We start from the raw sequence: 15,188 nt of genomic DNA, 5'->3' as shown, positions 1-15,188 counted from the left end.
TGATCGGATTAGTTGTTAAAATAACAAAAATCAATAACAAAGAGTTGTTCGAAGAATAACTTAAACTGTTATTATGTTGTTATTGCAATAACAAACCAATAACACAGAAGAAATCATGAAGGAATAACAAGATTTGTTATTTTGTGCGGAGAGGAGGAGCAGCATAATAACAAAAATTGTTATTGAACTGGTATGTCTCCATAACAAAAAATGTTATTGTTTTGGTTTATTTGCCATTTGCAAATAAACCTGCAGTTGCCATAACTCTTCTGTACTAGTCAGGGCTGCAGAGCGGGTTCCTTCAAGCGACTTTGAATCCATACTTTGAAGACAACTCCGACTCTGGATGCAGGATATGACGTCAATGCCGACTTCAGCTCTCCAAAAATACCCGTCTTTACAGATTCCGACTCCAAGTAAAAGTTGCTGAAAATTAGCTGAATCCGATGCCGTCTCCGAGGTCTCACTCCAGCTCGAACTTCAACGTCAGCTCCAACTTCCTCGCTCTGTGAAAATAGTAACAGTTTTTGTTATTCACATTTCAGAAATTCTCAATAAATAAATCAATTCCATTACACAATTAAAACAAAAAACAACTTTCAAAAGTTAATTTTATCAGATTGATTTAAGCTTAAGGACCCCATTTCATTGTCAAATAAATGACCACGATTAAATTGGTCAAAATTATTCCATAGTTCTAGCCAATTTTAGTAAGTCCCTTAGGGGGTAAAAAAATCAACTTTCAAAATTTCAACTTTTAAGAATACACGCCATGGCGGAAGGCAATTATTATTGAAATTGAATGTACCTAAAATGTTTTTTCGTGGAAAGGTAGCTAAAAGGGTCCCTTTTCGATATCTGTGACCTAGAAAATATTTTACCTAGGGATTTTCGATTTTTTGTCATTTTCAGTTTTTTAACTGTATAAATGGAGGCGCACGGTACTTTTGGTTACTTTGCGGTTGCACAGCACCTCCCAAATGCTTTTAATTGCAATGGATACTGATCAAAGGGGTCGCCCATGAAATATTTCACAATATTTAAGGCCCCACCCACCCGTACAACCCCCCCTCCCCCCCATCCCCCTAATTTATTTAACAAAGATAATAACATTAACATTATACAACGTAAAGTATGGCACACTAAAATCAGCAAAAAATAACCCCCTCCTCCCTATGTCACACATTGTCATGCAACCCCCCCTCCCCCTTGAAAAGTCCGGCACGTTATGTAATTTGTTTTTTTTTTACATTTTTTCTTTTTTTAGTTCTGAGTTCAAACAATGCCTTGTATCATGTTTGATTTATGAGTTAAGCTTATCAAACATCAAATAACTTTTTGTAGATATTTTAAGCCTGAATTTTAATTTTTTTTTCTATTTCCAGTACCCTTGGTATCCTTACACAGTTAGTTGCATATACCTAGCTCGACTAATTTCAGCACAACCGATTAGCAGAAAAAGAAACAAAATTTACGGTTGATTTGGCTGACGAGTGTTAGATAGTGCGATTCTCGGCATACTGCAAAAAAGGTTCATTGTGTTTTTATTGGATAAGGTACAACAAGTACATTATTTATATAAAACATTTGAAAAATCAGGCCTAAATAAATAAAATTGTTCGCTCTACAGCATTGCCTTGACGATTGCGATATTCCTACTCAAAACTAGGTGCCCGAAGGCTTAATTGGGTCCTAAAATAAAGCTTAGATTGCTGATATTATTGTTTACAGCGATAAAGCTTATTTTTCTGAGTACAATGACCCTTTGTACGACCACAAAGAGTTTAAAATGGATATTTAAATCAATTTTGAAAAATTAACCTCGTGGTCCTTCTTGACAGAAAAGCTCCTACTTGACAGCTCGTTCCAAGGGGACCATAGTTGATCCATCGAAAAAATGTTGTCTTGTCAAAAATGTGTTTTGCATTTAAATTAAAAAAAGTGATCAGAAAAGGTTTTTAATCGTATTTTTAACCGTTGTACATAAATATTGACATAGGGCTTTAGTACCCAATTGTTGAGGCAATTGCAAACCTCTTTTTACACCTTAGCTTCCATCCACCCCGGGATTCGAACGGACGACCTTTAGATTGTGAGTCCAACTGCCTACAATCGACTCCACCGAGACAGGACCCAGGGAGACGCCTTCTACACCTGGACTGAGCTAACGACATAACCTTTAGGTTATACCGGGACCAACATTTACTTCCCCGTCCGACGGAAGGCGTGATCAGACAAATCTCGTCTCGAAATATGCCACCGGGACCATCTGGGATCGAACCCAGGCCGACTGGGTGAGAGGCAACCACGCTTAGCCTTACACCACGGTTGTAAAATATTTACTTATAGTAATTCGATGTTTAATAAACGTAACTCATAAATCAAACATGATAAAAGGCATTAAGAAACAGAGTTGTTAATGATAGATATTATATACTTAAATCATTACTTACTTACTTGAATCATCAATCGTGATTTCAGCAATAACAAAAATTAAAAACATATCCTATAAAAATGATAAGCTGTTAAATTGAACTCAGAATTATAAAATAAATAAAAATGTACAAAAAAACAAGATTAGGGTACAAAACGTATCGTACTTTTCAAGGGGGGGGGGGGAGAGACGTAATCAGCGTGACAATGTGTGGCATTGGGGGGAGGGGGTTATTTTTTGCTGATTTTAGTGTGCCATACTTGATGGATGACGCCTCATACTAAAAATAATGTTATTGTCTTTGTTAAATAAATAAGGGGGATGAGGGGGGGGGGGGGGTTGTAAGGGTGGGTGGGCCCTTAAATATTGTGAAATATTTCATGGGCGACCCCTTTGATCAGTATCCATTGCAATTAAAAGGATTAGGGAGGTGCTGTGCAACCGCAAAGTAACCAAAAGTACCGTGCGTCTCCATTTATACAGTAAAAAAACTGAAAATGACAAAAAATCGAAAATCCCTAGGTGAAATATTTTCTAGGTCACAGATATCGAAAAGGGACCCCCTTAGCTACCTTTCCACGAAAAAACATTTTAGGTACATTCAATTTCAATAATAATTGCCTTCCGCCATGGCGTGAATAATTTTAGCTTAAGGACCCAGTTTCATGGCCAAAATAATAACCCCGACGAAATTGGATAAAATTATCCCAGAAATCTAAACATATTTAACAAAAGGAAAAATAATAACAGATTGTGTTATGGACACTTAAAAACTTTTCCATTTGTGCGATTTATGATAATTTTATTTCTAAGTCAGAATACCATACGAATAACAAATCTTGTTTTTAGGATAATTTTTGGAATGTATAACATTTCCTCTTATTAGCGTGTTATTAAACATTTTCAATATAATATCACTTCAATACCAAATCGTGTTATTTTATCAGAAAATGTTATTATTTTTTCTTCTTGAAGTTGAAGTTCAGGATAAAATAATAACACTTTTTGTTATTTTAACAGGATTTGTTATTGAAATATTATTAATTTTGTTATTACCGTCTGCCCGTCTGTGTATACACCTCAAAAAAGGGTGATTTATAATTTCTCTTTTGTTACTGATTTGCAAAAAAAAAACACTATTTTTAATTTTTTTATTTTCTGATATGTTTTAAGGTTGATGTCCTTTTCAGAAATTTACAAGTGTGCAAAAAATCTTTGGCTGAATTACGAATTTTTGAATCAATACTGATATTTTCAAAAAATTGAAATATTGGTTGCAACAAATTTTTAACTTCATTTTTCGATGTAAAACCGAATTTGCAATCAAAAAGTACTTTAGTGAAGTTTTCATAAAGTGCACCGTTTTCAAGTTATAGCCATTTTTAGGTATTTTTTTAAATAGTTGTAGTTATTCATTTTAGTGCCCATGTTTACACAATTTAAAAAAAAAATTTTTTTAGATCTCAGAAAAAATTCTGCATGTTTTGCTTTTTTCAATTTTGTTGATACGACTTTTATTTGCTGAGAGATTGCCATGCAAATATTTAAAAACAGGAAAATTTATGTTTTCTAAGTCTCACCCAAACAACCCAGCATTTTCTAATGTCGATATCTCAGCAACTAATGGCCCGATTTTCAATGTTAAAACATGAAACATTCGTAAAATTTTCCAGTCTTTTCGAAACTACATTTTAATTTTTTTGTAAATCAAGACTAACATTTCAAAGGACCATACATTTAATATTACGCCCTTTTAATATGTTAGTCTTTGAAAATATTGGTTTCGAAAAGATCGAAAAATAAAAAAAAAACTAATTGCATAATGGCTTCTTTGGGCATACCCTGGGTGATGAATAGAGAGAATGCGTAACGTGATTTTTGAATTATCCCACTTTGTTTACATCTACAAAGTAGGAGGATGCTCAAGCACACGCATGACTTTTTTCTTACTGGTAAATGAGCTGTTTTATAATCAATAGTATGTGTTTATTTTGTCTAGTTTTTTACATTTTATGCTGGAAAATTGTCGCGTTTCGATCGGTTAGAAGAGATTTTTCTTTTTTTACGGGTGACGAAGAACTGCGACGAGAGTGTAGTTCTGTGATGTTGCAGATAAATTTCCTGGCTGATCCAGCAAAAAAACATCGCTAATTCTAGCGAAGCTGACACAACAAACAGAAAGGATTTTCACTAAACCAGGTTTTCAAATGGAATCAAACAATAAAGACAGCTTCTGGATGGATACAACCGCATCGACTCCAAAAACAACTTCCATTTATAATTATAAAAAAATACGATCTCGCCTTCAACTTTCTTAAGGTTTCTTGACTTCAACCCTACGTCCTCAAAAACCACACATTTTTCATTCTTGCAATAAAAAAATAAACAATTTTTAATTATCGATCACAATACTCTCTACTTTTGGCGAACAGTAAATTGGTTCCACTTTGACAGTTCAAGATTGAGGCCGTTTTGCGAACAACTATTCAGCACCCAGGGCATACCGAAGGCACCAAAAAAGTTTCAGTCGAATTAAAAAATACAAAAATTAAAATTAAAAAATAAGACCGATTTACTAGAGAATTGCTCTCACGCAAATCGAAGAGGGCTCGGTTCAATTTTTTCCGATTTCGTGTGAGTTGGCGGAGAATTACCCATAGTGCATGGTGATGCAAAATCTGGTTCTAAAGCTATCAATTTTCAAAAAAAATATTGTTCGTTTTTTAAATACTTTATGAAGGAAAGCCAACACCGAAAAAATATTTTTGAAAAGATCGGAAGAATAAAATAAAATTTGAATAAAGTCATCCCTCATATTCGGAACAGTTTACAGACCGGTCAATTTTCAAAAAATCGTAGCAAATCGATAATTGAACTTAATGATTCGCTTTTACCTTCATTTGAAAGCTTTTCTTGCGATCTTTCGAATGCTTCATCGAACAACAGCAAATTTTAACTTTTATATCAAGTTTTTGAAGAAAAACTTTGATCCTTTAAATCCACAAATTCGGAACACTTTTTTCTTACGGATGTAAACAAACTTTGGTTCTCTCCAGGGGTACACATTTTTTACAAAATAATGACTTCCCACACGGAAAGTAATAAAATTCAAGCTTAGTAATGTTTTATAGCATATGGTCTGATAACATTTTTATGTGAAAATATCGGTTAAATTAAGGTGTTCAACAATTGTGGGAGGCACAATAATATCCCACAATTATGGAACAAAAATTTGTAGGTAGTGTTTTGCTGCTCTGGATAAAATAGTCTTAAAGTGCAGTTTTTAGTTTAAAGAGAACTACCTGTACTAGTGAAAAGGCAAGATAATGTCCAAATAAAGGTCCCCAAAATAGTAGGGACGACAGAAAAGATGCATTGGGCATGCCATTGACAAATTATCACAAAAGTGTTCCGAATTTGTGGGTGTTCCGAATATGTGGGATGACTGTATGTTCAGAGAGGAGAGAATAAAACAAAATAGCAACGAGGCGCTCGCTTGGCCTGCACTAAAGAAAATCTGTTGACGCTCATCAAGAGAAAAAATCGGAACGGAACATGGCTCTCCTCTCTCGCGCACGTAAGATCGGAAAAAAGAAACTCAAAAAATCATCATCCTGATTATTCGGCAGAACATCTATTTCTCTACTACACTTGCAGGTGTAACGTCACACGCCGAAAACTGATCTGTCACTTCTTGTAAACACAAAAATGTAAAACATTTTTTTTTTTTTTTTTTTTTTTTTTTTTCCTTTGGGCTGACAGGCTAAGACCGCAGTTGGTCCATCTCGCCTAAAACATGTTAGATAACATTGATTTTAAGCAATTTGCTAAATGATCAAAACAAAGCCGATCGCAGACTATTTCGAATCAGCTTTGAGCGATAGAACGCAATCAGCCTCTCTGATCCATTCGCTGTGCTACCCGGTTGGAGTGAGAGGGAGAGCAAAGAGAGAGTATTCAGTAGCGATTGGTGTGGAAGTGACAAACGGTAGGAAATGGTCAGAGCAGTTTTTCGGCGCGTTCGATTTGTAGGGTTTGTTCAAATATTTCTGTCCAAGTATTGTTTGGATGTGGATTTTGAGCTTTTGTTCTGATTATTTAATCTTCTTTTTTCGTGTCTAAGTCTTGTTTTTAATGTTTCATGATAGGGTTTTGTTGTTATGTTAGTCAATGGTTAAAAAAAAATCTCCTGTTCGACTCAACGTCATTGAACAAAATGCGTCCCTAAAATACCCCTCAACCACTTGAAACACGCATGCGCCTAAAAGTATTTGAAACCGATAGCATTGGTATTGGTACCATCGCCAACCAAAACATGTGCGTTTTATTAGTGTTTTCTCTTGTTGATTCTTTGGCCGCCAAAGTCGCTTCGAAATGTGTTCAACAGCCAGAACTGTTGTTGCCGTTTTTTTTTTTTGCCCATACTTCATTCACTCCACACCGGCTGATATGAACGGGTATGTGTTGGTGTCGGCCTCCAGCAGACTCTCTGGATGTTGGATATAGATGGCAGGCAGGCAGTCAGACACAGATGAGACAGGTCTCTCGAGTGCAACAAGTTAGTGTTTTTTTTTTTTTTTTTTTTTTTTTTTCGTAAAATTATTTTTATTAGGTCCTTTTCGGTACTGGGACCTGGTTAGGACCGAGTCGGCTTTTGTAATTACATTTGACTTAATAATTACAGAGGGTCTTGTGTGTAAATGTTAGTGGGAGGGGAGCCGATTACCCGCGGCCTACTCGGGGTTAGTAGGAAAGGGATTGATGTTAAAGACAAGGCGTGGGAAGGGAAGGGGGATTGTGTAGGGGTCTTGGTTGGCTCTGCTGGCCTTTGCTTTTGTCCTCAGCCGCAACTCGGTGTCCAGCTGCTGGGGCGTTCTTGCTTTGCTTCCGGTGCAAACCAGAAACGACGGCTTTGTGCGAAGGCGAGTTATACTAACAGAAGGAAAACTAACTGAAGGAAAACTAACTGAAGAAAAACTAAATGGATATTTTGGAATCTAAGAGGAACTGATGGATCGGATAGAGAACATCAAGGTCTAGTTGAGATAACGCGTCTCGCATCGGGATTTCTGGTGGTCTTCCTCGGGCCCTGAGGGTATCTTTCAGCTTAATTCTGTGAACATGGTGATCTGGACACGCCCATACGAGATGGTCGATGTCCTGATAACCCTGCCCACAGTCGCAAAGGTTCGTATCACTCATGTTGATACGGTAAAGATGAGCCTTGGACGAGTAATGGTTCGACATAAGGCGGGACATCGTTCTGATGAATCCACGCGTCAAGTCCATTCCCTTGAACCAGGCTTTTCTTTGCACCTTAGGTCGTATGGAATACATCCAACGTCCCTTGGTGTCGCCGTCCCATTGTGTTTGCCAATCCAGAAGCGCACGCTGCCTCGGAAAACCGTAGCATTCTTGTAGGCTAATTGGCCTTTCAAAAATGTCTCCACTCTCAGCACCCTTCTTGGCGAGCAAGTCCGCTTTCTCATTACCCGGGATCGAGCAATGAGCGCGGACCCACACCACCGTGATGTTGAAGGACTGAGCCGCCAGGTTGTTTAAAGTCTTACGTATTTCCGTGAGGAAAAACGTAGACTCCCTGGTCGGCTTCAGAGACCGGATAGCCTCAACAGAGCTAAAGCTATCGGTGAAGATGAAGTAGTGGTCAGGTGGCATGGTCTCGATGATTCGCAGTGCGCAGTAAACCGCGGCTAACTCTGCGACGTAAACCGAACTCGGGTCCTTCAGCTTAAAGAACAGCTGATAAGATTCATGATAAACACCGAAGCCCGTACAGCCGTCAAGCTTGGAGCCATCGGTGAAGAATCTGTTGTTTGGAGGAACATGGTTGTACTTTGATGCGAAGATCGACGGTACAACCCCCCGCAGAAGATGGTTTGGGATACCGCGAGTATCGGCTTTCATGGACGTGTCGAAGCCAATCAGGGTGCTGCTGGTTAACGGAGGCGTGCGCTGTACCGTTGTGCTCGGGCTCCACTCCCACGATGACATAAAGTCATAATATAGAAGCATGCGCCGAGACTCAACGTGAAGGTTCAGCAACGTTTCAAAGTTGTCAATTACCAGTTTATTCCTGTAATCACACCGGATCAGGAACCGGTAAGACAGTTCGTAGTAACGAGTTCGCAGAGGCAACACTCCCGCCAAGACCTCGAGGGTCATGTTGTGAGTTGAGTGCATGCATCCCAAGACAATGCGAAGACATCGGTACTGTATCCGCTGGAGAACCAACAAGCGTGATTTCGCAGCTGTTTGGAAGCAGAAATTGCCATATTCCAGCACCGAGAGTATCGTTGTCTTGTACAGTCGAAGCAGGTCAGAAGGATGAGCACCCCACCGGTTGCCAGAGACGCTGCGCAGGAAATTAGTTCTTTGCAAGCACTTTTGCTTCAGGTAGTTAATGTGCTTCCCCCATGTTCCCTTTTGATCAAAGATGGTACCCATGTACATGAAGTGGTCCGACTGCTCGATAGTCTTTCCCGAAAGAGAAAGATTGAGCTGCGGCGGTTCATGCTTCCCCGTAAAAACGACCAGTTCCGTCTTCTCCGGAGAGAATTCAATACCCTTTCCAACTGCCCAATGGGCCAAGTTGTTCAGGGTATCTTGCAAGGGTTCTAGCAGATCGACTTCCTTCTTGGCAGCGATTGAAACCACTGCGTCATCTGCGTACTGTATAAGGGAGCAGTCTCCGGTCAAGCAATCATCGATATCGCTGACGTAGAAGTTATACATGGATGGACTTAGGCGTGAGCCTTGTGCCAAACCCATGTAACTTATCCGGGTGATTGCCAGATCACCTTGCACAAAGTGCATGTGTTTTTCTGACAACAGGTTGATGAGGAAGTTGCACATCGTCGGATTGAGACCGCTCCGCCGCAGCTTTACTCCCAACACCTCGATGGAGACTGAATCGAATGCACCCTTGATGTCTAGGAAGACAGAAGCCATTTGCTGTTTTTTACCACGGGCTATGTCGATTCCTGTGGCCAGCAAGGCTAGACAGTCGCTTGTTCCCTTGCCTCTCCGGAAGCCATACTGCGTGTCTGACAGCAAGTGCTCTCGTTCCATCCATGGTTCGAGGCGGTCGAGGATCATCTTCTCCAGCAACTTGCGTAGACACGACAGCAAGCTGATTGGACGATACGAGTTGTGGTCGGACGCCGGCTTACCGGGCTTTTGAATGGCAACCACCCGGACCTGTCGCCATTCGTGTGGAATTATGTTCTGCTCCACCAACGTGTTGAACAGATTCAACAGACGCTGCTTGGCGATGTCCGGAAGATTCTTCAGCAAGCTGAACTTGATCTTGTCCGGACCAGGAGCAGTGTTGTTGCCCGTCAATAGTGCTATGGAGAGCTCTACCATCGAGAAGGGAGGATTAGAATCGCTCCCATCAACAACGTCGAATGATGGTTGTGTCGGCACCGAGTCCGGGCACACCTTCTTGGCGAAATCCAATATCCACTTGTCCGATTTTTCCACACTCTCGTTCGGAACGGAACCTCTACGCATGGCCCTCGCAACGCGCCACAGAGTGCTCATGGACGTATCTGCTGGTAGTCCTTCAACGAACTCCCGCCAGTACATTCGCTTCTTCCGCTTCAGAGTATTACTGTACCTGCGATCAAGAGCTCTGTACTTTTGGAAGTTCGCTCGGATTCCACACTTGCAGAAGTCCACATAAGCTTCTGACCTGGCCGCCGAGAGATCCGTACACTCCTTGTCCCACCATGGAAGTGGAGGGCGCGTTCGGATGTACGGTCCCGGGACGGGTTTCGTCTGAGCTTGTAACGCACTGTCATAGATCAAATTAGCCAGAAACGCATATTCTTCAAGCGGTACTAACCCTGCTTGCAACTCAACTCCAATGGTGACTGCCTCCGCGTACTGTTTCCAGTCGATATTTCGCGTCAGATCGTAAGGCATCTCCACCGTTGTCGATTGCTGTGGGCCATGGCTAACCAGAATAGCGATCGGCAAATGATCACTGCCACGAGGATCTTGGAGCACGTTCCAGTCACAAAGAATTGCCAGACTGTTGGAACAGAGCGACAAGTCGATGGCACTCGCCTTCGTACCGGACGTGGTTGACGTTGGTGGTGTTGCAATCCGCGTAACTTGCTTGTCCCTGTTTAGGAGGGTCATCTGGAAGTCGTCGCACAGTTCATGAATCAGATATGCTTGAGGGTCTGTCTTGTGACTTCCCCACTCGGTGCTGTGAAGATTAAAGTCACCCAGAACCAGTCGCGGTGCCTGCAACAGCTCAAGCATACCCCACAACTTTTGTCGAGTTAACGACACCTGTGGGGGAACGTAGACGGACACAATGCAAATGTCCAGTCCTCTGATCCTGGCCTGTACTGCGACTGCTTCGATTCCTCCTAGCTTCGGGAGCGTGACCTTTCTAAAAGTGTGGCATTTCCTGACCCCAATCAGTACGCCTCCACCTCTATTTGGCCCTGCCCTGCTCTCTGTGATGATGTTGTACCCCCGGAAAGCTGGCGTCTCATCTCCGATAAGAAACGTTTCGCTCAGCGCAAACACATCACAGTCCCGTTCGAATGCGAATTGTTGAAAATCGTTTAACTTGGGGGTTAAACTTCTACAATTCCATTGTAGAAAGGAGATGCCGTTTTTCGTTTTTGGTGTATTACCCATCAAAGGAAATGAACGACAAGAGGGGCATCGTGCTAGCAAGCTGTTTCCCGATGTGTCTAGCGAGAGGCTCAAACCGCTTTATGATTAAACGCGTCGGTTCACTCACAAAAGAGCACAGCCATTCCACGATTGTGGAAAAAGGAAGGACTCCTTTGAAGGCATCGGTGATCGGATTCGGTTGAGGAACCGGTTTCAGGGGGATCTTTGGCAGCTTGGGAACGGGCTTCTGCGGCTTGGGAACTGGCTTCGGTACCGGCTTCGGAGCGGGCTTACCCGACGGACCGAAAGGAAAATCCTCATCGAAGTTCAACGAGTCACTTTCCTTACCCTTGCCGCCAGCGGCTTTTTTGGACTTGGAAGCCTTGTTGCGCTTCGGGTTTGGCCCGGAAGAGTCACTTTCCTCGTCTCTCTGGAAGAGAACCTCCACATCGGATTCCTCGTCCTCCGAATCTTCATCCGCCAAAGGAGCGAAGCGATTGGGGTGGGTCACCTGACTCAGGATTTCCGCGAAGGACTTCTTGGAGCGTTCCCTCAAGGATCGCTTCATCTTGTCCTCGCGCTCCTTGTACTTTGGGCACTGCCGAGTTTTGTGCGGTTCCCCGCCACAAAGCAGGCATTTTTCAGCCTGCTTTTGGCAATCCACGTCCTTGTGGGGGCCGGCGCACTTTGAGCACTTGCTCTTGTTGCTGCAGTAGGTCTTGGTGTGTCCCAACTGCTGGCAGTTTTCGCAGCTCATCACTCGCGGAACGTACAATCGAACTGGAAGCCGAAGCTTGTACAGCTCAATGTAGTCCGGCAGAGCTGACCCTGCAAAAGTCACCCGGAACGAGGCAGAAGGAATGAACTTCTTCTGGCCACCCTCGGTGGTGACGTTGCCCAGTTGCCGGCACTCGAGTACCTCCACAGCTGGAAGTTTAGGGTTCTTGAAGCGTCCCACCGCCCTTGAGAGGTCGACAAGCGACAGACTGTCATCGGTCACCACGCCATCGATTTCGACTTTGTGGGCCGGAATCCAAACACGGTACTCAATGCTGAACCGCAGATCAGTTACGATCTGATTCGCTTGCACCGCGGAGTTCACGATCACGCGGAGCTTGCTCTTGTTCAGCTTGGTACATTCGACCACCCCAGGATAGTGCTTCTGCAAATCCTTGGTGATCTGTACAAAGTTTAATGGCTTCTGTTTGGGCCGGAAGAAGACCACCCATTCCGTTTGCGATCCCTCTTGATACTGACGAGGACGTGGAATCGGTTTTTGAGAATGAGGATTCAGGGGCGGGGGGGGATTTGGATCCGGATTCGGCACTGGTGTTTTAGGAGGAATTGGATCTGGATTGGGAGGAATTGGATCTGGATTGGGAGGAATCGGGTCTGGATTCAAGGGAGGAATCGGTGGTTGAGGGGGAACCGGATTCGGATCTGATTTAGAACGCTTTCGCTTCGTCCTCTTAGACCCGTCCGAGGATCCCCCTTTACCGCCAGGATCCTTATCCTTCAGGAAGAGGTCCCTGTTGGTGGTGTTTGAAGGAACTCCCAAAACAGAGTCCTCCATTTCCACGTCCTCGTCACCCTCAAGGGTTGAATCGGAGTCGAATTCCTCATGGTCCGACTCGGTCGGATCCATGTTTGCGAAGAAACGCGATAAACTAAACGAAAATGAAAGTGATGAAACTAATCGCAAAAGTAAAAAAGGAGAAAGAAAAAAAAAACTAACCGAAAAAAAAAAAAAAAACTATGAGAAAAAAAAAAACTAAACGCTAACAAAAAACTCGCCTTTCGCACTCACCGCCGAACTGGCCGCACTGGCTGCCGCCCGCAGTGGGATGCGCGGGAAGCTCGTTTTCGCGCGCTTGTTGTTGTTGTTGTTGTTGTGCTGCCTGCTGCCAGCCACGTAAACAACGGGGTTGTCTCCGACCTGGCCTGGCCGAAAACTGGTCCGCCGACCGCAGTCGACTCTCCGGGGCCGATTCCACCGGCCAACGACTGTCTCTCGCCTCAGCTGCCTCCGCAGCCGCTGCTGCTAACTCCTCCTGCTGCTGCTGCTCGGATGCAGGAACTCGTTCCTCTTCCACTGCTGCACCGCCGCCGTGTCCACGACGACCAGATTGTGGCCTCTCTGACCACCGGAACGACTTGTCCGCTCGCACACGCCTCGGAATCGCCGTGAAAAACGCGCCAAACACACCGCGAAAAAAACACGACTACGCGCTGAGACTTCTGCCGGAGCAATGAACAAGTTAGTGTTGTGCTAGAAAGTTTGAAGAGTTTGTGCGAAAGTGACAATAAGTATTGTAGCTTTTATTGAAAAGTTTGGACTGTGTTGTTTGAAGTGATGTCTCTTCCGTTGATGTATTTAACACGAAAGGAGTGCTTCAGTGCTTGTCATCGTTTACATAGGTTTGGATTAGACATAAATTAAGTTTGTTTTGCGTCTTAAATTTATTCAATATCTTGTTTCAGTCCCTTTCTCAGCGAAGAAGCCAATCGTCAAGTGTACGGCAAGTGTAACAACCCTAATGGACACGGCCACAACTATACCGGTACGAACATTATTCAAATTTTAAACAAAATATGATTGCTTATTAATTGAATCATCCTGCATATTTACCGGCTTCAATTGAAACGACATACAGTCGAGGTCACTGTACGAGGTCCAGTGGACCCCAAAACCGGAATGGTAATGAACATCACCGACCTGAAGCAATACATGGACCAAACCATCATGAACAAGCTGGACCATCTCAACCTGGACAAGGACGTGCCTTACTTCAAAAACTTGGTAGCACTATCAACCTAATTAAGCTAATAACACAAACTAATCAACCTCCCTCCCTTTAACCAGCCAAGTACCACCGAAAACGTGGCCTTCTTTATCTGGGACGCCCTCAAGCTGGTGATGGCCAAGCCGGAGCTGCTGTACGAGGTCAAGATCCACGAGACGGACAAGAACTCGGTCGTGTACAGGGGCCAGAAGTTCGACGCGAGCAATCACTACCACGACCATAACAGCGACCATCACCACCAGAACAATGACCATCAGAATGCGGCGGCCGGCATGTCTTCGGACTCGGACAGCTAAGTGCGAGGTAGAGTCAGTAGGGGAGTTACGAGCCATACCTTGCTGGGTGCAATGAGGGCGAACAGAAGCGACGGTGCGAGAAGGTGGAATGGAAAAGACTTATGTATTGATGATTGTTTTGTTTTTTGGATTGTTGTTCTTCTTTTTCGAGCGCAAATAAATTGATGCAATTCCAATGCAATGACTTTCGATGAGGAATGAAGTTTGTTTGTTTTTAGGTTATTCTAAATAGTGTGACTTGAAATGGCTAAATGGCTCATTTTTTTAACTGTTATCATTCTACATATTAAGAAATTTCGTTTCGACCAAAAAAGCTGTATTTCGTCATGAATATGCAATTTTGTCACATTCCATTTTAAGCTAATATGAGATATTGATGCCATTGCCTTGTGTGGCTTTTGTTTTCACCTGACGATTTGTTGGTAAATAGTTTTAGTAAAACTTTTCAGTCCTTTCTATACCATTTCATTTATTTAAAAATAAAATCAAACTAGAGGTGGGCAAAACCACTTATTTTTGCTATAACTATAGCTCATTACAATGAGCGGTTCATTCACTCTTTTTTCAAAATTTTGATAAGAAGGCTTTTTTATAATTTTATTGGACTATTATAAATTATTTGAAAAAAAAGAAGATTCGATTGAAAAAGGTTTTTGTCAAGATTTCTACTCGAACCTAAACGCTAAATTAAAAGAATAGGGAGAGCACCCAACCTTAAATATAAGATTATGTAGAGCATTTCTGTTAATTTTACAAAATTGCGATTTTTTTCTGCTACAACTATCGATTCGATATTTTCTCGATCGATTAGAGAAAATATTTTGTGAACTCTTATCTTAATTCTGATTGAATCGATAAAGTCTATAAATGCCAATGTTTAATCGGGCTAGAGGATTTTTTCAATCTCATGGGCTTTTTAATAGATTTTTGGTATTTTTTTTCCAGGTTAGCTCAAATTTCTATTCAGGCAGTATTCTAATGTTTATTACGGTCAGT

The 15,188-nt window shown here is 42.3% G+C and overlaps 1 protein-coding gene across 1 annotated transcript; it reads left to right on the top strand.

Annotated features, from left to right (window-relative positions):
- Nucleotides 1–6,847: 6,847 nt before the first annotated feature.
- LOC120428540 (6-pyruvoyl tetrahydrobiopterin synthase) lies at nucleotides 6,848–14,390 on the top strand. The gene is made up of 5 exons (XM_052709164.1): nucleotides 6,848–7,001; nucleotides 13,359–13,510; nucleotides 13,574–13,653; nucleotides 13,747–13,892; nucleotides 13,956–14,390. Exons 2-5 carry the CDS (start codon nucleotides 13,446–13,448, stop codon nucleotides 14,190–14,192), a joined length of 528 nt encoding a protein of 175 aa, XP_052565124.1. The 5' UTR covers nucleotides 6,848–7,001; nucleotides 13,359–13,445; the 3' UTR covers nucleotides 14,193–14,390.
- Nucleotides 14,391–15,188: the final 798 nt, after the last annotated feature.

This window comes from Culex pipiens, chromosome 2 (genome assembly GCF_016801865.2).
Source record: "Culex pipiens pallens isolate TS chromosome 2, TS_CPP_V2, whole genome shotgun sequence".
NCBI lineage: Eukaryota > Metazoa > Arthropoda > Insecta > Diptera > Culicidae > Culex > Culex pipiens.
Note: the sequence above shows the minus strand (reverse complement) of the source record. Positions and strands in the feature narration are given on the sequence as shown.

What these genes read in the sequence shown, in the direction of transcription:
- LOC120428540 (XM_052709164.1), top strand. Translation starts at nt 13,446, where the DNA reads ATGTCTCTTCCGTTGATGTATTTAACACGAAAGGAGTGCTTCAGTGCT. An exon ending in ACACGGCCACAACTATACCG is followed by an intron (nt 13,654 to 13,746) that starts GTACGAACATTA and finishes AACGACATACAG; the next exon opens with TCGAGGTCACTGTACGAGGT. An exon ending in TGCCTTACTTCAAAAACTTG is followed by an intron (nt 13,893 to 13,955) that starts GTAGCACTATCA and finishes CCCTTTAACCAG; the next exon opens with CCAAGTACCACCGAAAACGT.